The sequence below is a fragment of the Camelus ferus genome, chromosome 10, assembly GCF_009834535.1.
Source record: "Camelus ferus isolate YT-003-E chromosome 10, BCGSAC_Cfer_1.0, whole genome shotgun sequence".
NCBI lineage: Eukaryota > Metazoa > Chordata > Mammalia > Artiodactyla > Camelidae > Camelus > Camelus ferus.
Genome location: NC_045705.1, coordinates 71885727 through 71911139, shown reverse-complemented (window position 1 = coordinate 71911139; position 25413 = coordinate 71885727). Strand labels below are relative to the sequence as shown.

The 25413-nt window shown below is 59.0% G+C and overlaps 2 protein-coding genes across 8 annotated transcripts in view; one reads left to right on the top strand and one right to left on the bottom strand.

The window, feature by feature from the left end:
* Positions 1–18933, bottom strand: part of DEAF1 (DEAF1 transcription factor) — a 24965-nt gene extending 6032 nt beyond the window's left edge. Inside the window, exons 1-11 of one of the 4 annotated variants that reach the window (XR_004323518.1) lie at positions 17908–18933; positions 15486–15583; positions 14375–14504; positions 13930–14076; positions 13329–13468; positions 12873–12938; positions 12398–12463; positions 9875–10001; positions 9040–9168; positions 8563–8691; positions 6717–6964 (exon numbers count right to left, since the gene is read on the bottom strand). Coding sequence is in view for 3 of the 4 variants with exons in the window: in XM_032490325.1 (XP_032346216.1) it covers positions 6717–6964; positions 8563–8691; positions 9040–9168; positions 9875–10001; positions 12398–12463; positions 12873–12938; positions 13329–13468; positions 13930–14076; positions 14375–14504; positions 15486–15583; positions 17908–18196 (1569 nt within the window). In the remaining variant the exon portion in view is untranslated. The remainder of the gene's footprint in view (positions 1–6716; positions 6965–8562; positions 8692–9039; positions 9169–9874; positions 10002–12397; positions 12464–12872; positions 12939–13328; positions 13469–13929; positions 14077–14374; positions 14505–15485; positions 15584–17907) is intronic. The other 3 variants (XM_032490325.1, XM_032490323.1, XM_032490324.1) reach the window with 3 other exon arrangements.
* TMEM80 (transmembrane protein 80) lies at positions 18852–25413 on the top strand. Of its 4 annotated transcripts, XM_032490326.1 has the most exons (5): positions 18852–19001; positions 21539–21558; positions 22284–22377; positions 22453–22545; positions 24140–25413. In XM_032490326.1, exons 1-5 carry the CDS (start codon positions 18983–18985, stop codon positions 24343–24345), a joined length of 432 nt encoding a protein of 143 aa, XP_032346217.1. In that variant the 5' UTR covers positions 18852–18982; the 3' UTR covers positions 24346–25413. The 4 variants fall into 4 exon arrangements, 3 of the variants coding, with proteins under 3 accessions (XP_032346217.1, XP_032346219.1, XP_032346218.1); XM_032490328.1 differs by lacking the exon at positions 18852–19001 and having other exon boundaries at positions 21539–21686; positions 22305–22545; XM_032490327.1 differs by lacking the exon at positions 18852–19001 and having other exon boundaries at positions 21539–21702; positions 22305–22545.

Genomic DNA, 25413 nt, shown 5'->3' with positions numbered 1-25413 from the left:
GAGGGCCGAGGTCCTCATTCCTAAGACCATCCTCCAGGAAAGGAACCAGGCTCCTTGGAGAAACGGTCGAGTCCAGGGCTGGGGCACTGAAGGGGGAGCAAGCGAGGGAGCTCCCAGCCACCAAAGACACAACGACGTGAGCAAAACGCGTGGTCGTGTCCAGGTATCAGCCCAAGTCTGAAATAGTCACACGTCTGTCTTTTGAAAAGAAATTTTTAATGGAGGTACTGGGGATGGAACCCAGGACCTCGTGCATGCTAAGCACACACTCGACCACTGAGCTGTACTGTCCCCCCGATGCAGAATTCCAGACACACACCTAGATCGCCCCTGCCTAGGAAGAGAACCCCACCCAGGGCGGACGAGCTCATGACCAAGTGTGGAAGGGAAGTCACTTCATGGAGGGCAGCCTCTGACCTGCCCCCACCCCATGCCTGCTGAGCCCTGGGGACCTGGGGGCCTGGGGGGAGATGAGCCCACTGCGGGGGTGGCTTACAAGAGAGAAACCAGAAAGCGCCCCCGCCCCCACGGTGGGGCTGGGCCGGGAGGCACATCTGCATGCAGGACTGACCTGCCAGTGCCCCGGTCCCAACGGCAGCCTCCAGGGCTGAGAACGGTGCCTGCGGACTCCAGCCTTCCTGCACGTCAGAGCCACACTCGCCTCAGGGAAAGGGAGTTAAGAAGCTGGCTGGAGCCTGAGAGGGGCTGAGGGGGCCGCAGGGCCAGCCCCAGCGCCCCTCCCCCAGCCCCACTCGTAGAGCCCCGCAGCCAAGTGGCTGGCTCTCTGGACACCTTGCCCTTGAGGGAAGGGCATGTGGCTGCCTGCCCGGTTTAATCTCTGCTGAGCTAATTACACACACAATGAAAATGCCCCATTGGTCAAACTGGCAAAATCTCCTTGGTTTCACCTGGCCTAGAACTTGATTTTTTTAAGAAATTCCAAATAAAATGTCAAAGCAGGCAGCCCTGGCTGTGAGCACCTGCATCCTGACACGGGGGTGGGGGGCAGGGCGTACCCCACCTCCTCGAACTCCTGCAGCCTCACCCGTGGGGCCCCCCCGTCGGCCCCACCGAGGAAGAGGCTTCTGCCTCTTGGACAGCCCTCATGGCTGTCCCTCCCACTCAAACACCCCAGGGGGGAGCGCCCCTCACACTGGCGACCCCTGTGGAGCGCCCCCAGCACCCTCCACAGCCCATGGCCAAATCCCCCCCCCCGACCCCACAACCGCCATGCTTCAGGGACATGACTCGGGTCCCCTCCCTCGTGACCCCTCCCTTGAGCAGCACCCAGAGCCCCCATGAGACACCAGAGAATGGACTCTCCAAAGAACCACAGTCCAGCTCAAGAGTCCGTTTGCCGAGAACCCAGCATCCAGGTGATGTGTCACCACAGGGCCACTGAGATCAGACCTGTCACCCCCTTAAAATCTGAAACACACTCAGTGCTGAACATGGTTAACCCACATCTGAAGGTTCGCAGTGGAACCTCGTCGCCCGCGGAGCCCCCGACACCAGCACGGACACCTGGCTCCCTCTGGGCTACGTGCCCAGCGTCCAGGAAAGTCACGGGCCAGTGACCCGTCACCGACCGCTCCAGAGAAGGGACAGACACGCTTGTAAGAGCGCCAGCAGCGTTCAGAGCCCAGGAGGCTCTCCCTGACGGGCTCAGCGCTCTCCCCCAGCAGGGACTCTGAGGGCAAAGGGATCACGTGTCGCATCTCCTTCTCAGAAACACGTAAAATCAGAAACAAAACACAACGCAAAGCCCAGCCTTTGGCAGGTGGGGGCGCCGCACCAATGCAGCCGCATCAGAGGCCCCGGCTGAGGCAACACACAGCATGTCCTGCTGGGACCAGGGTTCTGCACAACAGGAGCTCAACCTCTGGACCAGACTTGGGCCAAACCTGACAGTGACCATGAACTATTCCCACGGGAAAATCAAGGCACGCGGGGGCTCCGTGCCCGACCGTGACTGCGGGGGCAGCAAGGTGAGGGCGAGACCCCTGGGCGCCCGTCAGCGCTTTCTCCTCCTCTCTCCATCCGTCACCTGAGAATTTTCACAGACAGGAGGAAGTGTGTCTCACTCACTTGTAACCTTATTCTGTGAAAGAAACGTCCACAAAAGTTAATGAAAAATGTAAAACTGAAAGTTAAAAATACTTCCCTCTTTCACTTCCTTGCTGGGGTGAAGTCAGATTTCTGTGCGGTCGGCGCCACCCGGACCCAGAGCACCCATCCGGCCTTCCACCCGGTCTCCCAGGAGGGAGAGGCCCAGAAGCTCCAGGCAGCCAGGAGGCCAAGCGGCCCGAGGTGGGCGGGGGGCGGGGGGCAGAGCGTTTCCCCAAACGCGCGATCCCAGCAGCGTCAGTTGAGGGAGAGCGTGCCTAGCCCTGGCCAGGACGCAGCGATGGCTCCAAGCACGAAGGCTGGGGTCTGCGGTGCTGGTGACGACGTAGGGGGACCGGACATGGCCCCCAGGCCGCGGGTGTAACGGGGCTGCGGCTCCCCAGAGAGTTAAACTGGAGCTGCTGCGGACCCAGCAGGCCCCTCCTGCGTGCCCAGCCGCTGCCGCAAAGAGCAGGATGTGGCGTGCCGAGTGTGACTTAGCTGTAAAAAGGGACGGAATTCTGACACATTCTGCATCGCGCACGTTCCCTGAAAACATTCTGCTCAGTGAAAGAAGTCGGCTTTCACAAAAGGCCACGTGTTGTGTGAGTCCATTTCCAAGAAACGCCCAGAACAGGCGAACCCGTGGAGACAGCAGGTGGGCCTGGGTTTCTCTGGGGGAAATGAGCTCATCTTGGATTAGGTGGTGGTGACAGTTGTACACGTTTGCGAAGACAGTGGGAACTACTGGAAAAGGTGAGTTTTGTACATGTAACTATATTTCAATGAAGAAAAAAAGCCCTTTCATTTTGCACACTGGGGTTTTTTCTAGAGCATACGATCAGCAATGCGTGGAAACACGAAGACAATCAGGACGGTCGTAACAGCAAGAGCACATGTGACTAAGCACTTTAAAAGCAGGACTGGTAAGATACTTAGGAACATGAAGTGCGTAGACATTCAATTATTAAAAAATCAGCTTCACGAGGGAGGGCGTAGCTCAGCGCAGTGGTACACTGTGTGCTTAGCACACAAAGTCCTGGGTTCAATCCCCAGTCCTTCCGTTAAAAAAAAAATTGGTTTCAGACGGGCCCAAGACTACCTTTGTTTCACACACACGTGCCATGCAGCCATCAAAACAGGGGATGAACTCGGCTGCCACCCAGTGACACACAGCGGCTTGTGCAGGGCAGAACCCCTCGCAGACACACCACGGACCAGGAGACGCGAGGGCTTGACAGCAACTAAAGCAGCAGGAATGGGGGTGGGGGATTGAGCCCTGAGGAAGGGGGAAAGGCCAAGGCAGGCGTGGGCAGCCTTTCCTTCAGGGCCTCCCCGGCCCACGAGGTGTGTGCAGACACAGCTCCAGCCAGAGGCTGCGGTCACCTGGGCTGCTGGGGCAGAGTGTCTGGAAGCCAAGGGGAGAAGGACACAGCCTGCGCAGGAGCCGGCACCCAGGAAAGAACCTCCAGCAGGAACACAGGCCGAGGTGGGGGCCCCGCTGTCCCACCCGGTGGGCTCAATGAGCGGCAAACTCCTGGGCTGCTTGGTAAAACCTAGTCAGCCCCACCCGCCCCAACGCAGACACTGCCTGCCCTAACGATGTGCTGGAGACCAGCCAGGGGCTCAACCACCTCTGAGAACCCGCCCAGCACTTCCCAGGACCCCACGGAACTCAGAGCCCCTGCCCGGAGAAACAGAAAAGGCCCACGAACACCCAGAGGTGACAGGAGAGCGAAAGCAGAACTGTGCATCCGGAGCTGACAGTGACAAGCTGGCTGAGGGGTTAGGGGCACTGTCACGAGGATGGTCAGTGGCCAGAGGCAAAGGGCACCCTGCCGAGTGGCCCGCTGGGGGTGCGAGTGGAGTAACGCAAACTACAGGAAAGAAGCCTGCAGGTTCCACGTCATAGCCTCCCGGTGACTGGGGCCCCTGATGGTGTCCCCGGGACCAGGCCCCTCAGACACCGCTCCTCTCCAGCGCGTCTGCAGCGGAGGCTGGGCCCTGTGGGCGCAGGACACTCCGGGACAACTGCCCACAACCCGGGTCACTGTCCCTCTGCAAACCCGCAGCCTTAGTCTGGCCACAACCTTTCCACAGCCCTTTCGGCACAGAAGCCAGAGCCCCTGTGTTCCGAGGGCATCCTGCCCGGCTCACCTCCCAAACCAGGCTGTGGGTGACCAGCTCCTGACAACCTGCCCCCTAGCTACACCAAGACGGCTGCCTTTTGTTTACCTGGAAACTCCAGACCTGCCCTGGTCTGGCCAAACCAGCAAAAGTCTCTGACATCCTGAGAACAAGGTCCCACACCAGCCTTGGAGCAGGAACCTTTCCCTGTGCTCCTCCCGGGGACGGTCCAGACCGAGGTGCCCAGCGTTTCCCCGTGCCCTGCAGCTGTTCCTTGATCCTGTCTGCTCTCCGGCTTCCAGCTCCTGGCTAGACTTAGGATGTTGCGAGAACCAGAGAGAAATTCTAAACCAGGAAGCACAGCGACCGACATGAGGAATCTCCGGGTGGGCCCCAGGGGGACGAAACAGCAGCGGCCGCCATGAGCCTGGAGCTGGGGTGGCAGAAACTCGCCGACCTGAAAACAAAATAGGCCGGAGTCTCATGATCCAAAAAACCCAGCCAAGCCCCACACACGTGGTTGCCGTGACGGAAGGAGCGGGCAGGGAAATGAGCATTAAGAACGTTCACAAACACAATGATGGAAAACTCCCCAGCTGTGTGAAAGCCAACCTCGGGACCACAGAAGCTCCCCTGTTGTTAACCGCGTCCCTCTAGGCCCTGTGGGATGCCCGAGGCACCCCTGACGCTGGAGGGAGCCCTCCTGGGTGACCGCCCAGAGCCCCTGCCACAACCCCATCACCGCAGGTCAGGGCCCGACAACCAGGGTGTCCCGGGGCCCACCAGCCGCCCTCATCCTGCTCTCCCTGCCCCCGATGTGGCCCTGCTCCCTCAACGCTGGACCCCCCAGGTGCCTCCTATCTCCCAGGGATGTCTTCTCCACAGTCATTGCCAAGCCTGCCTGACTCACCGCACCTGACTGACGTGAAGCCCACGGCCCGAAATCATCAGAGACCCCAGAAGCTTCAACAGAAAGAAAACCACACCAGCCACTCCACTGACCCCAAAGACAAAGACCTGGGAGCGCAGCCGGTGGGAGGAGAGTGTGGGCGACGGCTGCCTTCGCGTGGGAAGGGCCCCTTCAAGGTGCTGGACCGACACCCGCCTGCGCAGGGAAGGTGAGGGGGCACCTCGGGAGCGGCAGAGGGAACGCCACGCCAGGAACGCGGAAGGCAGGCCTCCTGCACGCAAGAGAAGGAGGCGGCTCCCACCTCGCCAACAGTGGCATCACAGGACAGCATCCCTCCCCAGCGCCCGGGAAGGAGCACAGACTGCGTCTCAGTAACCTGGAGGTAACTGAAACGCACGCTCCCACCCAAACAGGATTAAAGCAGAAACCGGGAAGGAGTCTAGAAAATCCGCGAGTATTTGAAAACATTAATAGTTACCATCCTTGGGTAAAGAGACCTCAGACTTTCTGCTTCTTGTTTGTCCTGTGCTTTCCCCTTGGCTGTAAAACTCAGCACTGAGGACGCACTGGTTGGGAATCACACTTTTTCAAAACGTATTTTTAAATCGCTTCTTTCTACAGGACAAGAAGCAACATTTTTCTTCCTTGAAAACAAATTAATTGCACGTTAAGAACTCATTTAGAAAATCAAGAACCTGAAAACTCTCCTTTCTCCTGGTCTATACAAAGTAGGAATAAATACAAATTTTTCTTATGTGGATTTGCTGGAAAAAGTCAATTTGACTTATTTACAAACCAAGTCCACAGTTACTGTAACTGAGTAAGGAGACTGTGAAAACACACAGCATCCGTCCCCGGGCACCCAGCCTCCCCCGGCGACGTCTCTGAGCCCAGCAGACAGCCCTGACCCCTCCTCTCGCCCCAGGCCTGAAACTCCCCACCCACGCCCTGGGGCACCTGGCAGACTGCAGCCTGCAGGACCTAAGACTGTGCTCCAGACGGGGCTGAGTGACCCTGGGCTGCAGGAAGAAGACCCTGTCAGGAGCAGGAAGCGGAAGACTCAGGGCCAAGGAGACAGTGTCCACAGGGCAGCAAGATGGGGGCGGAGAGGGCTACTGCAGGGCGCTGGCAACAGGAAGACGCCCATCTGCCCAGCAGCTGCCCAAGCACGCCCCAGAGGATGTTTCTCCAATCTTAATAAAGACCCGTTTCCACTGGGGGATGAAAACCTGAAAGTCTAGGTGAACGTTGGAAAACAAGGGCTGGAACACGTAAGTTTTTTTTTTTTTAATAATTTCTTTTTCTTATTTTTTTCCCCTTAATGGAGGCACTAGGGATTGAAGCCAGGACCTCGTGCACACCCAGTGCGTGCTCCACCCCCGAGCTCCACCCCCACCCCCCAGGTTTCTCCTTCTGAAACAAGTCAATCTTGCAACTGTAACAGCCGTCCCTCTTCTCCCAGAGAAGCCCGTCTGCAAACGACCCTCAGAACCCTCTCCCCCAGAAAAGCGGGGTGGGCTCCGTGAGCTGCACACAGACACGGCCAGCCACAGACTCACGGGTCTCACAGTACCTCTTTCCGCTCCGCGTCAGCCTGAACGCGGGCCTGGGCCACGGCGGCCTCTCGGTAGGAGCTGGCCTGCTTGGCTTGTTCAAATAGCGTCTTCAGCTGCTGCGCCGTGTTGAGCAAGGAATTGACCATCTCCTCCAGGTACAGCCAGCTCCGCTGCTCTGACATCTCCAGCCCGCCGACCACCGTGGGAGAGACGGCTTTGGTGGGGGTGGAGGGTGGCACCGCCAGGGCCGGCAGGGAGGTCAACACTAGAACGTTTGGAAGCAAAGTAAAGCAGGAAGTTAACAGGTTTCCTGGCTCCCAGGTGCCCATCAAATGTGGGAGAGCAGGGCGGTGGGGAGGCCGCGACAAGTCCTGCCCTATACAGGGTGACCGCAGACTCGCAGAGCCAGCGAGAGAGCAGGGCCGGCTAGGGGTCCTGGTTAAATCGCATAATCATGAACCAGACAGAGTGAAATCTCCTGGTTTCATTTCTGCTCAAGCAGAAAGCCTTCCGGATGCCTGAAGTCACGGGGGATGGATGAGGGATGCTGGGAGGCCGGAGAAGACGGAGAAGGAAGTCAAGAAGACGCAGAGGGGACCCAGAAGGGGCAGGACGGGGACCCCCATGCGGAGGTGTGCGCACAGTGCCCACCTCCGTCCCTGGAGGGGCCTGGGGGCAGAAACGCCCTGTGGCCCGAGCGCACCCAGGGCTGTGCTGTCGGATGTCTAACATTCAGCCTCCAGGAGAGAATCCGATCGCGTCTGCCGATTCCCTGGTGTAAATGCTCAGCCTAGGCCGGCTTCAGGCTACCAGCGCGAGGCCACCAGACGTGGGCCACACAGGACGCACAGACCCACTGTGGCCAGGGCCAGACTCAGCCGTGAACCCCATTCCCCACTGACAGGGTCAGGATCTGGGAGGAATGGGACACCACCAACCCTCGCTGGGCCGGACACTAAGGAGAGGCCAGCGTGACAGGGCAGCTCAGGACTCCCGCTGGCCAAATCTGGGGCCGCTGCATACAGATCATCACAGCAAGTTCGAACACCCTGAGTAAGACAGGGACCCACGAGTCCACGCTGACGTGAGATGAGCCAGAAAGCAGCCGTGGGACGAGACTGGCCGATGCAAGAAGCCCCGCTCAGAGCACAGGCTGACCACAGCGCGATGACCCTCCTTCTAGGGGCTGGGCTCTGGCCGCAGCAGGGTCCCCAGGGCCGTGGCCTGGCTGAGGGGCCCTGTCCAGGTGCGGGGAAGGAGGTAGAACTGAGGTGAGCTTCGAGGACGGAGGAAGTTTTAAAGCAAAGGAGAGAATAAGGAAGCAAGCAGACGAGAATGGGAAGGCAACGCTTCACACGCTCAAGGACAAGTTCCTATCTTGTAGCCTCATCCGTGTTGATGAAAAATGTGAAAAACACAAACGTCCACCAGCTGGGACTACAATGCTCCCTTTAAAACAGTGAACTGACAAGAAACGTATCCAAAACATGTGGCTAGTGACAAGTCAAACTCAAAACGCACAGGCAGGGCGACGTCCCTGTGCGGTGCCAGGCGGGCGCAAGGCAGACACACGCCCCGCCGGGCCCGCTCACCCAGCACCAAGGGCCCAGGCCGCCTCACGGGAGGCGGGCCCAAAGCGTGGTGTCTGGTGAGAGCCCGGCAGAACCTTGGGCTCAGCGGGTCACCGGTCACCAAGGGGGCAGTCTCACAGCACAGGGAAGCCCAGGGCTCCCAACACCGGCAGGGCCCGGCGCGGCTCGGCCAGCTGCCATCTGAAAACCCAGCACACCCCACCTTGCCCGGAAGGCCCCCCAGAAGCAGCCGTTGTGAGCGGACGCGGGGCGGGGGCTGGCCCACACTGACCTATCTTGGGGTGAGCGGTTGGCAGCGCTGCCTCGGGGAACGGTGCAATCTGGCAGCTGTCCTGGTACCCTGGGTAGTGCGGCTCCGGGTGGCCGACCCTGCAGGGGGGCTGCACCCCCGCCTCTTGCACTGTCAGGAGAAGAGGACGCGACAGCCCGTGACCGGCTGCTGGCTGCAGGTGTCACGGCTCAAGACCCTGCAGCTGCGCCAGCCAGCAGGGGCGCTCCGGGCTGAAACACCGGGCGGAGCGCACACAGTGCCGGTCAGCTCCACCTGCTCCCTTTCCCTCCCCTAACAAGGCCACAGGGGCACACAGGGACACAGGGGACGTCTGCGCCCCGTGCTTCCATATCCAGTCCCCTCTCGCCCCGCTCACCACTCCGGGCCAATGAAAGGCCCCCACTGGAGGGGCCAGGCTGCCCACAAACCCCAACTCTGTGGGCGGACCCGCAGCATGCAGGCGCCAAGACAACTTGCCTGTGGCTCCGGCAAAGACGTCGCCCTGTGCTGGGCTCTCCGAGATGACGGCGGTGGCCTCCACAGTGGACGCCCGGTCAAAGGTCAGCGCGCCGGAGGTAGTGATCTGGCCTGAGGGGGTCACGGTGACTGGAAGAGAAGAAGCAATTTCACTGCAGGGCCGGTGGCACCCCACCAGACAGGTCTCAGACACCGCGGAGGGCCGGTCACCCCCCAGGGACAGCGCCTGGGTGCCTGTGGGGACGAGGGACGCCCGACCACTCCACTCGATGGCTCAGGCTGCTGGACTCCAAGCACATGATGTGCTGTCTCAGCAGAAAACAAGAAACGAAGTTTAAGGTAACATAAAAACTGCCTTGTAATTTGAATTAGAAAAAGGTTTTCCTCAGAGTTAAAGACAAAAAGGCATTTCGGGGGCTCAGTCTCGTCTTGGCCTATGAACAGCCAAGGACACGGGGCGGCCCTCACCTGCCACCCGCGGGGTCGGCCTGGTAGCGCGGGAAGGTCTCTAAGGACCGGACTGACTCTGACGACTCTGAGACGGCTTCTCTGGTTCCCCCACCCCCCAACCTGAGGAGCAAGGAGCAGAAGTTTCCTCCTCCTCTTCCCTTCCTGGACCCTCATCAGCCGTCCCCATAGCAGGGGCCCCGGAACCCCCTATGGGGCCGAGAGGCTGCACTGACCAGTGTCCTCGGCTCCTGGTCACCACAGGTGGTGTCCTGGCGGAGGACACAGGCTAGGCCCCGCTGACCACCCTCCGCCCGCAGTGCCCAGCGTGTAAGCGGCGTCATGCGGAGAGCACGTCAGTCTCGGGATCTGCTCCACGAACACTCACAGGTGGTGGCGGCAGTGGCCGGGAGCAGGGTGATGTTCTTGGGTGAGTCCTTCTTGACCGGCACCGGGGGCAGCTCGCTTTCCCTCTTGCGCCTTTTGTAGGGGACAAAGAGCCGGACCGGGCCGCTCTGCAGGGAGAGGCAAAGGGGGATGAGTGGACACCCACGTGTGGCTCTCCGCCCCGACCACATGACCGGCCTCAAGACGGAGCTGCAGCCCGAGGCCCGACCCCTCTGTGGCCCCAAGCTCCTGAAGACGAGAGGAAAGGCCTCCCGGACAGAGCGCATGGGGGCTGCCACCCCAGACGAGTCCTGGCAACACCGTGCTTTCAGGGAGCCCTGGGAGACAGGGAGGGGAGAGCCCGCAGACACTGGCCCCCGGCCCGGGGCCTGGTGGGGCAGGGGCAGCGGGAAGTGGTGGAAGTGAGGGGCGTCCCGCTGGCCCTCTATGCCGCCCTCCAGACCCACCAGGGTCCCCTAGTGGACTTCCAGCCCGCTACGCTCGCCCCGGCTTCCAGAGTCCCCACCGGGCTCCTTGTGAGGTCACTCTCTGCTGGCCTCCTCCACGAGGAGACGCTGCCACCCCACCTTCTGCTGCGGCCAGCACCGTGTCCCCAGACTCACATGTGAGGCCCTGCCCCCAGGCCCAGCAGTATTCGGAGTAAGGAGGCCACAAAGGTTCAATGAGGTCTTGAGGGGGGCATCCTGATGGGATTAGTGTCCTTGCAGGGGGAGCCCTGGATCTCAGGCGGGGCTGCCAGACTCCCCTGCAGTGAGGAAACTTCTGAGGCCGGCCACCACTGTGGTGCTCTGGCCCCGCAGAGTCCCCAGGGCCCCTCCTCCAGCTCTCTGGACACAGGAGGCTCTCGGAAGCCTCTGTCCGCTGCCCCGTCTCTTCCTCTGTGCGGCTCACACACCTGTTTCTTTACACGTCTCAGAATTTTGGGGGGCCCTGGACACTTCACGTGATGTGTTGTAGCAACTGTGCAGGTAACCCTCTACCTCTGGGCTCCCGGCTGTGGCCGTGGGGGGCCAGGTGCCCACTAGGCCGGCAGCGCTCCACTTGGTCCGCTTCCCAAGTGCTCCACACACAGGCGGCCCCGCCGTCTGAGCCAGTCGTCCCAGGCTCCTTTACCGGCTGGCTCCTGAGGGAAATCTTCGAGGAGGGCTCCTCGCAGCCATCACCTTCCCTGGTCCCTGGTGTCACTGGCTGAGCCTCTCCGCTCGGAGCTGCAGGGACGGGGCTCACGGCCCGGGGCCTGCCACCCTGTGGGCGAGGTGGGCTGGAGGGACTGGGGAGGGGCAGGTCCTGGCTCAAACGTCAGACTCTGAAGATTTTCCTGCATAAACGTCTTTTCTGTTGTATGCCCCCAGAATAACGTCCAGTCACCTTAAACGGTTGCTTTTTCTTTAGTAACTTTCACCAGTTAAGGTTATTCCTCTGGGGAGCGGGCCCATACCACCGTTCCTGTCGTGGAAGCCAACACTCCTAAACCTGATGGAGCCGGGTGTCCAGGTTGCTGTCTTATGGACTGTGCCTTTTGTTTCAGGTCTAAGGCATCCTGGTCTAACCCGGGACACAAAGATTTTCCTGGGTTTCTTCTCAAACTTTGTGAGTTTTACGTTTTGGATAAATTTTGATCTCTGACCCATTTTGAACTCGTTTGTATGTACAGTGTCAAGTTTAGGGCGCAGATCGCTTCTGCGCCTATGAATGTCCAGCCATCCCCACACGCTGCACTGGGGAGACCCTTGGGGGACTCGTGTGGATGGCCGGCCTGCTCCTGGATGGGCAGTCTCCCTGCACAGAATCATGCAGTCTTGACAACGGAAACACGGCAACTCTGCAAGCCCAGATTCAGCCTCTTTCCCTACACCCTCCTGCTCTCCTATTTCTTTTCGTTCCGACATGAATTTTAGAATCAGCTTGTTGACAGCTACAAAATCCTGCTGGACCTCTGAAGAGAACTGTGCTAACCACACACCAGTTTGGGGAGAACCAACGTCTTCACTACGCTGAGGCCCCCTCCAGGGACAGTGTGTAGTCACGTCTTCTCTGACTTCTTTCGTTGGCGGTTTCTAGTTTTCAGCGTACATACTCTGTACATGTTTCGGCAGATTTACACCTGAGATCCCAGCGTTTTGGAGTGGCTGTAAACAATCAACCATGCACTCTCACCCCCTCAGTGGAACCCAGTCCCTCTTACTGCTCCTTCTGTCCTCGTGAGATCTCTGAGGGTCTCACCTGCTGGTTTTCCCAAGCAACCTTTACAGCTATTTTATTTTCACAAAAACATCCCACTGGTTATTCTACTAGAAGGAATCTATACATGATCTATACGTGAACTAAACAGTTTTAGGATATTTAGTTTTTCCACTTAAGAGCATGTCTCTATAGTTTTTTTCTGTATCTTCTAATAATTAACCAGATGAGTAATCAAAATTTAAAAAGAAAACCTCACTAAGCAATTCTTACTTAATTTTAAAACGTTTAAAAATAACACCTAACGACAAGGAGAGCTCACACACAGCTGGCGGTCCACGCGCCACTCGCCGACGTCACGCTCTGAAGGCTGCACGGGCAATGTGTGCTAAAATTAATCAAAGTTCACTTTTTAAACAGTTAAGAATTCAGCATAAATATTAGAAAACACATTAAAAGCTCTGTACACAGAACAGTCCAGGGTGGTGTTTTTTACAACACCATGTTAAAAAGTGTGGAACGTAAAATAGGATGTGTACATTTGTTGTCACCATTAAAAAAAAAAAAAGCATCTTTGCTTTTGGGGTTAAGATGTGACATCACAGGAACTGTCCATCACTTAGGAAAGTTCCCTTTCATGCTCCTGAGCAACCCTGGGGGCCAGCCCCGGGGCCCACTGGAAGCATCACACATCGAGGAACATCTGAAAAGCAGAACTAGCTCGGGGGAGACAGCGAACAGGTGAGGACCGCAGCAGTGCTGCGGGGATGCCAGAGCAGAGCGGAGCCCGCACTCACCAAGGTCATGTCATCACAGCAGGCAGCACAGGTGCAGGAGGCCGCGTGAGGGTTCAGGATCCCGTCCTGAAGAGCAGAAAGTCTCACAACGTCAGGAAGTCGGCCCCATGCGAGCGCCGTGACCCTATACTCCAGCATGTCCCACCACGCACCCCCACCCTGGAGGGCAGCCCATCTCCCCGAGAACCCCGCTCCTTCCTGCAGCGTGCAGACTCCCCACCAACACCCCGTGGGCTGGACCACAAACAGGGCAGGCCTCTCTGTCCCTGTCCTCCTGGGTCTCGCTCACGAGCACGCGTCATTAAAGTCTGACTCTCATGCTCGGACGGAAGCCGTCATGCTGCCCACCAGTCCTTGCCTCACCGTGCGAGTAACACCCTCCTGGGATGCCAGGGAGGCAGGGCACAGCCCATCTCACGGCGGGCGAGTGGGGGTCTCTCCCCGGGGCCTGCACACCTGGATGAGGCACTGCAGCGGCCGCCCAGCGTAGCGGATGCTCCTCTTCCAATCCTTGCTGCTGGCCCTGCCCGCCATGGCTTCAAACTCCGTTGGGCTGTACCAATTCTCCCCCTGCTTGATGCACCGGCCCCGGCCTCCTGCAACCACACGTGAGCGTCAGGAGCAAACGGCCAGGCCCGCAGCTGCCTTCTCCTGCCTCTTCCACGGCCGACCACAACCACTAGTGCACCCTATCCACTCCCTTGGTGGCCCCCACAGTGAATCTGTGGGCCCTGCTTCCAATCACCCGCCAATCCCCCCACCACCCCAGGGTCACCACGAGCTCGTCCATGTCGCACACGGCGCTCACAACCTCTGTCCTACTTGCAGAACCTGGGCCTCCGGGTCACTGAGCTGACCCAGGAACTCAGAGGACTTGGCCCAGCCCTGCCCACCAGGCCCCGGTCACCACCATTCCTCAATGCACCACCCCCCATTTTCTTAACAGGTTCACGTGTCATTACAGCCGTGCTGGACCCTACTTATTGTGGGGGGCCACAAAAGGAAGGGACGCCTTGAGCCCAGGCAGCAGAGCCCGGGGGCCACGGCTGCTGCTCACCAGAGCCCAGCCGGCTCTTGTAGAGGGTGCCGCTGACGTTCCGGCACCGCACCGGCAGCTCCCCGGCGTACACCGACGGGTCCCAGTTGTACTTGGTTCCACCCTTTTCTTGGCCGGGAGCCAGAGGAGTCGGAGGAGACTGGGGGCCTTGAGCAAAGAAAGCATTTTAAAAAGAAGAGACAGAGAACGCACCCCAAAACAATAGTAAGCACGGTGAACACAGCTTGATTCTAGCAGCAGGTGGCCCAGTGGTCCCCAGACCATCCCAACTCAGCTGCACTGTCTCCTCTGACTCTGGGCAATGCCTTCTCTGCCTGGAAAATTTCCCTTTTTCTACTTAAAACTGAATAGAATCTGATAAATGAGATTCACACAAAGTGAATGAGTCTTCCCCCAGAATAAACTCCGACTGGCAGTGTTTTGCCCCTGGCGCACGGGGTGGTACCTGGAGTGAGGGGGGCAGCGGGTGCCTTCAGCCCAGCAGTCTCCACGATGCTCCCATCCGTGTGCACAACGATCAGGGTGGCCTTCTCGGTGTTCAGGCTGTCCCCAATCTGAAGGGCTGTCCTACCCGACTGCAGGAAAGACCGCCCAGAAGTTGTCTCAAAGGACAGTGGGGGCAGGACACCTGCGTGCTGGGATGTGGTCCTGCAGGGGTTCTAGCTGACATCACCACCGGGAGGCCCACCATGCCTCGCTCCCCTAAACAACTCACACGCAGAGCCAAGGCCAAGAAGAGGCATCGCCAGGTCTGCGTGGCCCTGAGCAAACGCTCACAAGCCCTTGTCCAGGTTAAGGAATGATTGTGTCCCTGGGCTCACCCCCGCCAGATCACAGGTCTAAAGGGAGGCTTTCCAAGAGGCTGAGTCTACAACCACAGCCAAGGCCTGGTCCAGGACCCCTTCCTGTGCCAGTGTCACACCCAGAGGCTGGGGCCTCCGAAACCGGGCTGCTCACACGCCTCTCCAGGGGGCTGGAGGCTGCCCTGACCATGCCTGCCTCCCTCAGGCCAGTCAGACCCCCTCCTGTCCCCGCTGGAGCCGAGCCCCACTCTGGCCACCCCGGGTGCACTCCTGGGCCCGTCAGCTGGTCAGCTTTCCAGGCTTCGCTCGGACAAGCCTAGGGTAGACTAGAGACCTCAAAGCACTCTGTCCAAACGCAGGGTCTGGACGCTTTAATGCTCTCCCAGTCAGAGAACACGACTAACTGAGGCGACGTGGGGAAGGACGCCGGCTGCAGGCAGGAGCCCACCGCCTGGCTACCAGCAGGGCATCCTCACACCAGAGAGAATAAACTGAGTTTCTCAAGTCTGTCCTCCAGAGTCCTTCACTACCCTGCCCTATTACACTTAATCGTGTGAGCTTTCTGTCCACATCCAGCGATAAGAACTCAGCTTTTGGGTATAGTGTCCCAGGTGTGTGATCAAGGCTAAAAAGACAGCGACCACTTCCACCTCCCCTTCCTAGGGACCCAGGGCCACCACCCCACCCCCCGCCCCCAAGGTCTGTGGAGAAGCCGGTGAAGGGGTAGGCGGAAGTGCTCCCAGGCCAGCTTACCAGCACATGTCCTGACAAGGAGGCGGCGTTGGCCACCGATGTGGTGAAGACGTTGTCCGCAGAGGCGCCCACGTTGGCCACAGTTACGGTGGTCACCTCTACAACACAGGGGCCTGACTCAGCGCAGGCGGACCCCTCATGGCGGGTCCTGGTCAGGTAGCGCACGGCGGGGGAGACCTAATGCTTTCCACGCAATGTTCAATTGATGTTTCCAGACCTCAGTCTACATGACTCGGTTCCTCCGAGAAAGAGGCTTCTCTCTCCCAGCAGAGCATTCTGTGCACAATGAAAACCCACAGCGTGCCCGCCCCCAGACAAGCTCATGTCCATACCCCACTTCCCTCCTGCCCCCCCATCTGCCGCAGATCTCTTCCTCCTTAAAAGCTCATCAGACCTGCCTGTGCCTCCCTGCCCCCCACCCGCACCACGTCAAGCTCAGCCCCTATCAGCGGCATCTGTGCACAGGGGGGCTGCACCCCCACCACCACTCAGCCACCTGTCACCCCCAAACAGAACCCGCTCCTCCTGTCTGCACACACCTCCTTCACCAGCCTGCTGCCCGGCAAACGCCCCCTTGGGTGGCACAGCGTTCTAGAATGTCCCATGTTGAGGGCGGTCTCTGGCACATGGGAGGTACTCAAATTGACAGAGAGAATCCTGCACGTTCCGTCCACCCCACACTCACGAACCTGCACTAAAAACACCTACTGCCCATCTGTCTCTACTGTGTCCCAGGAGCCCAGTGCTGAGGGGGTCTGTCTGGAAACACACACACTCTCAGTCTAAAGAGTGACAGACAGTCACAAGCAGCTGTCTGTCCAGAGGAGACAGCCTCAGCTCAGCAAACGTGTCCTGCTGAGTTACTTACACCTGGACTTTACCAGGCCTCAGTAATTCATACAAAAAAGTTTTACCGTTTTAATACGTGTGAAAAACACAACAATAACAAACTGTGGTTACGGGGTGGGGGTGGAGGGGAGAGGGAAGGGATAGATTAGGAGTTTGGCATTAATAGATACACACTACCATATAAAAGATAAACAAACAATAAGGACCTACTATACAGCACAAAGAACTACATTCAATATCTTGTAATGAGCTGCAGTGAAAAAACCTGAAAATCTGTTTATATATATGTATGTGTGTGTGTACGTCTATGTATAACTGAATTGCTTTGCTGTACGCCTGAAGCTAACACTGTAAATAAATTTCAATTTAAAAAAATACACAACTATAAAATTCTGCCAAAAACCCCCACATGATGTAGATACATTTCTCTGGTGTTGCAATGAACGGTGTCTCTTTTTTGGGTTCAGAAAATACATGCAAAGGACATAAACCTGAAGAAAAACCTCACAGTCCAAAATCTCAGCGTTAAACCAGAGTTTAACAATGAAAATGTAACTCTCTAAGGGCCACAGAGCCTGCCTCCCCCACCTTCTGCAAAGATCCCGAACACACCACATGCAGACCAGGTACGCTGACCCAGATGCACCCGGAGGCGCGGGACCTGGGCTGCTGGCACAGGGCTGAATGAACACCGGAGCAGCAGGGTTGTGAGGCCGCTGTCCAGTCCTGAAACCCATGAAGCTCCTGAGGGGAAAACTGCCTTAGGACACTCTCCAAGGGTTCTGGCACCCAGCTCTGAGGGCCCTCAGGAGCCCCCAAAGGGAAGGGAGGAACACTTGGGAAAGTCTCTACCTCCTTCGGACAGCACCCTGGGGAGGCACAGCCTCTAAAGATCGCTTTGGGGCGGGACTCACAAAACTTGATGAAGTTCTGTGCTGCAAGAACAAGGTGCGCCGGCAGCCCCGTGGTCCCCGGGAAGGGACGTTCCATAAAAGGAAACGAGGGGCAGATAGAGACCTGGAGGGGGTCTGAGGAGCACCGGGCTGATCTCTGGGGTCACTGCCCCCGAGGCTGCGGCCCTCCCAGGTTGGGTGAGCGCTGCTCAGTTCACATCTACACCGGCCCTTGGGATTCTGGGTGACCAGATGCGCCCACTCTTGGGCTCCTCCAGGGCAGGGTCCACGTCTGACCCCCGTGTCACCAGCACCCAGGCAGGACAGACGGAGGAGAGGACAAGCAAGACAAGAAGCAGGTGCTGAGAAGGTTCCGGAAGGAGCGCAGATTGCTGAAAGGACGGGGTTGGGCTGGCACAGGGAAAGGGGTTCAGGGAGCACGTGTGCTGCACGGTGGCTGCAGGATGCTCACATGGGGCAGATGTGCAGGGACACAGAGCACACAAGGTAGGTGAGAGGCATGTGCAGGGGGAGGAGGTGGGCTGGCCGGCCAGGCGTGTGCAAGGCAGGTGCGCGTGCGGGGCCAATGTGCAGGGCAGGTGCGCGCGGAGCAGGTGCGCAGGGCAGGTGTGGGGCAGGCGCGGACAGGTGCGTGGGAACCGCGGGCGAGCGGCACTTGCCTGCGAAGGCGGCGGCCGCGGCGGCCTCGTCGGGGCCAGGCAAGGCCTCGGCGCCCATGTCCATGTGCCCGGGCTCGGCGGCCATCACCGCCACGGCCGTCACCCGCCGCGTCTCGCGCTCCGCCTCCGAGTCTCCGTCCTCCTCCGAGTCCTCGTCCCTGCTGAGCACCGGCTCCTCTGCCTCTCCTCCTGCCGCGGCCGCGGCCGCCGCCGCCACAGCGGCCGCGGCCGCCACCGCCGCCGCTTCAGCCAGGCCCAGCTGCTTGGCGGCCGAGTCCGAGTCCTCCATCCGGACTCCACCGAGCCCGCCCGAAGGCCGGGACGGGGCCCGAAGCGCGCCGCCCGAGGAGGCCGCCCGAGCGGGCCGAGCCGAGCCGAGCCGAGCCGAGCTTGCCAGAGGAGCGCCGCCCGAACCGAGCCGAGCTGAGCCGAGCCGAGTCCGCCCGAAGACGGCCGCCGAGCCGAAGCCGCCCGCCGAGCCGAAGCCGCCCGAACGGGGGCCGAACCGGCACGAAGCGGCCCAGTCGCACCAAGCCGAGGCCTAGAGCCCGGAACCGAGGGGGGCCGAAGTCGTCCGAAGTGCGGAGCCGAGCCTGCCCGAATTGGTCCGAGGCCGCACGAGGGCTTTCGTGAGGCTCTGCGCTAGCCGTCCTCAGCGCCTATGAGGCCGCGCGGGCCGCGACCCCAGCCAACTGTGAGGCCGACTCTCGCCGGCCTCCGACGCAGCGTGACCCGGCCAAGAGAACCTGGTGCCGCAGACTCCGTTCGCCCCCGCCTCCAGCACGAGCCGAGTCCTCCCGAGGTGGAGCCGAGCGGTGCCGAACGCTCCCGAGCCTTGATCCTTACGAGCCTCGGCTCTCCGCCTCCTCCTGTCCGAAAGTGCCCGAGCGCTGTCGGACATGCTAATCGGGCCTCGGCCACGGTTCGGAAGCAACTCCCGAAACGCGGCGCCGTCGAGCCGCTTCGGGAGCAGAAGCGAAAATGGCCGAAGGGACGCCGCTCGCGTCCGGGACCGAGAGGCTGCCGGGATCGAGGCGGGCTCGGCGGGCGGGACGGGGCGGAGTCCGGGGGCAAGATGGCGGCCTCGCGGCGAGGTAAGGGGAGAGGGGTAAGGCGCTCGGGCAGGTCGTCCCGGGGACCTGGGGGACGGGGTGGAGGTCGCCCCGGGAGAGCGGCCGGTCGTCTCGGTTCTTCCCGGTGCGGGAAGGGCAGAGTGGCGGGCGTAGTACGCCAGGGCATTACCGGGTGGACTCAGCGGTCCGCAGGGTGAGACCCCGGCCGTGGAGAGTCCGTCCGGGTCCGCGCTGCCGCCCCGCGTGGGCGCGTGCGGGGCTGCAGACCCCCGGCGCTGCGGTTACCCCTGCGGGGACAGTCGGTGCCCGCGCTCGGGGCGGACGCGCGTGTTCGCTCCCCAGGGGCCCGTCTGACCTGCGGAGCAGCGGCCGCTCCGCGTACCCCACCCGCCGAACCAGAACCCCTACAGGGCAGAGGGCGGGCGAGCGAGAAGGGCTGTCCGGGCTAGGGGCTGCGTGGGCCGGGGGCTGCCGGGGCCGAGGGCTGTCCGGGGCCGGGGGCTGCCGGGGCCGGGGACTGTCCAGGGCCTGGGGTCCCAAGGAGGTGGGGCGGGGAGTCGGGCACCCCTGCTTTGAAAGCGGGCACTGCCCTGCGTGCCTCGGCTGCTCGGGTTCTCGGAGCAGAGGTTGCACACCCCGAGCCTCGCCCGCTCACTAGCACAGCCGTCTAGGGACCGCCCCTCTCAGTGGCCAGGGTACCTGCCTATCAGCGCCTCGTTTAAAGTGCTGACCGCCCAACTTGGAGCCGCTCGGCTTGTGTAACCAGGGGAAAGTTCGTGTGCGACATGGGTTGTTCACTCAGCCAGATAAAAAGGGCAATTTCCATACCTCAGCTGTCCGCTGTTCACTGGAATGACTTGTGCCAAGAGATGGAGTGGTGAATAATCTGGAGGTCAGTTGGGCATCTTACAGAGAATCAGCCTCTCTGGTCTGAGTTTCATTCAGACCTTTCTTGGCATGAGGGCTACAAATCACCAGACCTTTGACCTTGGAAGGCCGCTGGTACTGGTCTGTATGTGTTTTTATTTGGTGGAAAATTAAGTTTATACCAGAGCAGGACTTCTTGGCACCCCTGGAATATTACCTCAGGGCAAACATTTGTTCTCTTTGCTGCCATGTTTAACTTCTGTTCTGACACACCTGTTCACGGCTCCGCTATTGGAGTAAATTGTTGACCTAAAATGCTGAGTTCTAAAGGCCACAGCTGTATTTAGTGAGAATGAGCTCCTTTTTGTAGGTCTGAAATCGTTAGAACAGCATATCCGATTGTAACTACCCTTGGTGTTAATTATTTAAACCCTATACCACTCAGGATTTTTATACGGCATTGTTTTCCCTGAGCCCCATACCTTTAATCTGTAACAATGGGCAGCTGGCAGAGAGATCTGAAGTTCTGAAGCAAACCTTCGAGAGAAGACTCGGGAGGGAGGAAAACCCCAGTTAACATGGAATCCACCCAAATAACACCAGGTGTCTAGGCGGCCTAGCTCGGGTCTGGAAGAGAACTGATCAGGTTTAGGGAGCACACTTCCTGTAATGCAATCAAGTGTGCGAAGGAGCCGGGCTCAGCAGCCCTCCTTGGCTTCGTGCTCAGTACGTGCTGCCTCTCCCAGAGCCAAGTTCTGAACATCACATACTCAAGTCCTGAACTGACCCGCTTGAGACCCCCAGCCAATTGAGACTCCACAGAGGAGCCTGAATTGCTGGAGGAGGCGTGGCTCATCCTTTGACAACCCCCACAAAGCTCCCCCAGGCTGGGAGTTCCTCCCCTGCCCCTGGGATGGAGAGAGCGTGCCAGCTGGTTCGCGTCGCTGCCCTGCCTGCTGTTCGGCAGCACAGCTCTGATGGGGTGTTTCCCAAATCCTCAGTAACTGCTAATGTATCTACCCATCACGAGTGTGCAGCTAGCGTGAACCTCTTCAGAGAGGAAATCTGACCCAGGGTACGTCCAGTCCGAGGGTGGGCTGAAGATCTCTTCAAACACAAACTCTGTGACTCGGAAGACCCTTCCACACAAAGTGGGGCTCTGCTCACTCCAGGGCACTGTCACCTCCAATGAGGGGAGGATGTGGAACTGCTCTGGGCTGGGAGACTGTCCAAGAGATGCACCATTAAAAGAGACTGGATTGCTGGCTTAGGAAATTCTTAGTTTTGGAGTGATATTTGGGGCCATGAATAAAATTCCAGAGGAACGCCAACGTCTTACCAACGACAAAGACTTGTAACCTGAACCAGAAAAGATTCTCAGATGTACACTTGTGGCAAACATGCAGAAACCACAGAAGATGAGAAAAGCTGCCTTTGGCTCTTTCCCTGGTGGAGGAGTGGATCCTGCCTGCTGGCGTCCGGCCTCAGGCAGGGATCCGGCCTTCACTGCACAGGTGCGCCCTGTCTGCCCACCTCAGGTCCAGAAAAGCAGGTGGTCAGATCCTCCTGGGCCGGTGCAGGGTGCTGGGGAGGAACTAGCTGACGGCCGCGAACAGGTGGGAGGAGGAGGACAGGCCAGGTGCACGTCCCACTAGGACTTGGGGCCTCACTGCCTGGTACCTCTCTTCCAGGGAGAGCCTCCTCTGCGGTGGTATCCTGCTGCTGCGTCCCCGCGTCCCCAGGCCTCCACAGGACGACTCCTGAAGTTGGCCCTCAGCTCCTGCCTTTTGCTCCTTTAAGCCCCCATCCCACCCCCCCCTTTCCCGTGAGCTCCAAGTGGTAATTCCACTTCCAGGTGGGAGGTTGATAGAGCTTCCTCCAGTGGAGCAGGCTGGCTCCCTCGCCCTCCTGCCGGTCTCCCAGGGGTGGGGGTGGGGGTGGCAGGAAAATGAAACCCCTCACTTGGAAAGCTTATAAACTCATTTTTTAGCATAAACAAACACGAAGTATCCAGAGCTCAGGGAAGTTGTTTGGGGATATTTAACTGTCCCCCAAGAGAGAGAAATGCATTCTCTTTGAAGAAAAAGGAAAAAGGCATCTTTTTCTCTTTGTCTTATAACTGGTACCTGGGTCGGGGGATGCCACCTGCCTGTGGTCACCGAGGATGTGCCCAGTTCTCTTGCTCCAGCCTAGGACATCCCCGGGGGGGAGCCCCAGCCCCACCCTGGAGCCCACAGGGGGCCCCGCCAGGTAGAGGGACACCTGGGGAGGTATTAATGGAAGCCAGGCAGGGGGTTGGCGTTCAGGTCTCCGAGGCCACCTGCAAGTGCCTAAGCTGGGCCCGTGTGTCTGCAGGGCCTCCTGTCTGCCCCCTGGGTGGGCGTCCCCCGGGGCAAACACGTCTGCTGGGCCTGAGAGTCCTTAACCACTGGCCAGCTCTCGTCCGTCCCTCTGCAGGCGCTGCTTTATCTGAGGGGAACGTATTTTGCCCTTTATTTCCTGGCTACACTCCTGATGGTCATGTATAAAAGTAAGTCACACTCAGAAGGCAGCTTGCAGGCACAGGTGCCCTGCCTCCTGCGACCAGCTCCACTCTGTTCTCCAGGTCAGGTTTTCACTTACCCTCACGGTTACCTGGTCCTTGACCTGGCTCTGCTGTCTCTGATGGGGATTCTGGAAGCAGCTCAGTTATACCTGGGTGAGTTGACTGAAAACCGTATAGTACTTGGGATAACACAGTTGCTGGCTTTCCGCGTTAACCTGTAAACGTTCTTCATTTTGTAATGTGGTTCTTAGAGACACTTGATTTAAACTGCTTAACCATTGTTTTGTGGGCCTCATCTAAGTGTCAGTAATGATTAGTTTATCCAGAAGCTTTGTCCACAAGACAATACTGGCAGCATCCTCGGTGGGGACACTTCCTGTTTGGAAGGCTATTGGGCACAAGCCGCTGGGTGACGGACGGCACCGAGATTAGATCCCAGCTTAGCCATCACGCCGGGGCCCCACAGTATTCACCTCACCTCCTTCCTCCCCTTCCGTTGGCCTCAGCGGTCAGGAGGTGAAGGATCTGGAAAGTTCTGTCATGTCTCCACCAGGGCTCCCTCAGCCCCCTAGTCCAGCTCCCAGGGCCCCAAGTCTGGAGCCCCTTACAACACCCTGACAGCCAGCTCCCAGCTCCTCATTGCTCACCGCTGGTGTTCAGGCCCCCAAGTGCCCCAGCGCAGGCACAAGTCTGTGATAACGCCTGTTTCAAACCGGATGGTGCTGTGCATGTCCCACTGACCCATCTAAAAAGCGCTCCTGTAGTTGGAATCGCTGATAAATCAAGGACAGCTGTACCTCCAGGCCCCGCACACCTGTGACACCCGGGCAACAGCAAACGGGTGCGTGCTGGGGACTCCAGGAGTGGATGGGAGCCGATCTCCTCAGCTGTCCTGCTGAGCTGGCTGGGCAGTGGCAGACGGCACCGCCGTTGCTGGGCCCTTGCCCGCCTGCCCTTCTTCGAGCCCCCGTGCATGCTGAAGGCTCCCGGCCGGGTGGTCAGCCCATGGCAGCTGGAGCTATGCGTCTTCCGTGCTGACCCATTTGTTTGTGAAATACGCGCTTGCTTTGTTTTTTTGTAATACTCCTGAAGTTTTCCAGAATGACCTTAGCCAAGAGTAAAACATTTTTGGAAATGTTAAACAAAATCTCCTCAGTCCACCTGGAATTAGGAAAAGGTGTCAAAATTCAATTGGGCTCTTTTTTTTTTTTAGTTCTTTTTTGTGCGTGGGGTGGGGGGTAATTAGGTTTATTTATTTAATTTTAGAGGAGGTACTGGGGGTTGAACCCAGGACCTTGTCCGTGCTGAGCATGTGCTCTGCCGCTTGAGCTATAGCCTCCCCACCGGGATCAGTTCTAGAAATGCTGACTCCCTCTGCCGCCCACACGGCCCACCCGGCTGTGATTAAAGCGTTGCAGCTGCCGCTGGCTTTTCCCCTCTCCTTGGAAAACATGCCCCTTTTGGGGTTTGCTGACACTTGTCTTTCTTTCTTTTTTAACAAAGGGGCTGGGGATTGAACCCAGGACCTCATGCCCACTAAGCAGACACTCTGCCCCTGAACTGTGCCACCCCCGACACACACACCTTCACGAGTCCCGTGCAGTGGTCACGGCGGCGTCTTCTGCTGGGAGTCCTTGAGCGCCACGTGGTGTGATAAGCTGGTGTTGTCTCACAGCCTAGTCGCCAGGGCCCTCGGGCGCGTACCTCCCAGAGCCCGGCTCACCTGTCACATCTGTCTGTCCTTCAGGTGCCAAGGGCAACCTGCTGGAGGCTGAGGCCCCGCTGGCCGCCAGCCTGGTCCTCACGCTGGGCGACGCCCTGCTGACGGTCTACTTCCTGCTCTGGCAGACACTGGTGCTGCGGGCGGACTCGGTCCTCAGTGCCACGCTCCTGGCACTGCACAGCCTGGAGGCCGTCCTGCAGGTGGTGGCAATCGCAGCCTTTGTCAGCTAAATGGGCGGTGCCCAGGCCCCCAGGACAGCCCTGGACAGGCGCCTCCTCCTGAGAGCTAGACTGTCCCCCAGCCATCACCTCCCTTGCCGCTGACCCGCTGACCTGCTGACTTTCCGTGGTGTCAGAAGCTCAGGTGGTGTGGGTAGTCTGTAGATCTTCGGTGGAGGTGGGGCCTGGAACCAGGCAGAAGAGGGCGCTGGGGCCGGGGGCTGGGCACGGCAGGAGCTAGGATGGGGCTGTCTCCGAGGGGAATCACAGGGACAGGTGTGCAGCCCCCGCCTTTGGCTGGTGAGGCCCTCACTTCAGCTGCTACCCCGACCCGTGAGGACAAGGGACAGGGCCCTGCTGAAAGCAGGCAGCCAGGCTGGTGCCTCTGGGGGTCTGGCCACCTCCCTCGGGCTTGGGGTTGGAGGTCCCTGCTCTCTGGGGTCGGGCGTGGAGCTTCGGGACAGCGGTAGGGGACAGTGGCCCTCCACCATCTGCAGGCCCGTCCTGGACCAACAGTGCACTCAGCCTTCCTTGAGAAAGTAAACAGCAGGGGGCCAGGCGGCACGAGGCCCACAAGTCCTGCCCCTTGGGGATTCTGAAGAAAGGTGATCTGCAAACCCCAGGGCTGAGGAGTGGGGGCTAGAGGCTGGATGTCACACTTTGTCCCGGAAGGATTCCAGCCATGGGGTTGGTTTTGCGAGTGCGCTGTGAGTGCTCCGTGAAGAAATCCAAGCGGACGTTTTCTAGTAACTTTCCTTCTTTTGATTCAATCGCACATTTTCTGTGTTTAGAACAACCTTGTGTTCAAATATCTGGATATTTTCTCCTCACTATTTTTTTTTTAAATAAATGTTTATATTTCTCTGAATTTCTCCTAATTAAAGCCACCTACCTCCGCCAGCGTTCTCCAGGGTTCTCCCCTGGTGCTGGAGCGCAGGCCCCGCCCCCACCTCCCCCAGCAGCCTTTGCGCAGCACTTCCTAGTCCTGGGTCCTGGCCCTCCACAGGGGGCCACACTCTGTCTTCCTTGTTCTTTTTATTTTTTTATTTTATTTTTTTTAATATACAAGAGCCAAAAACA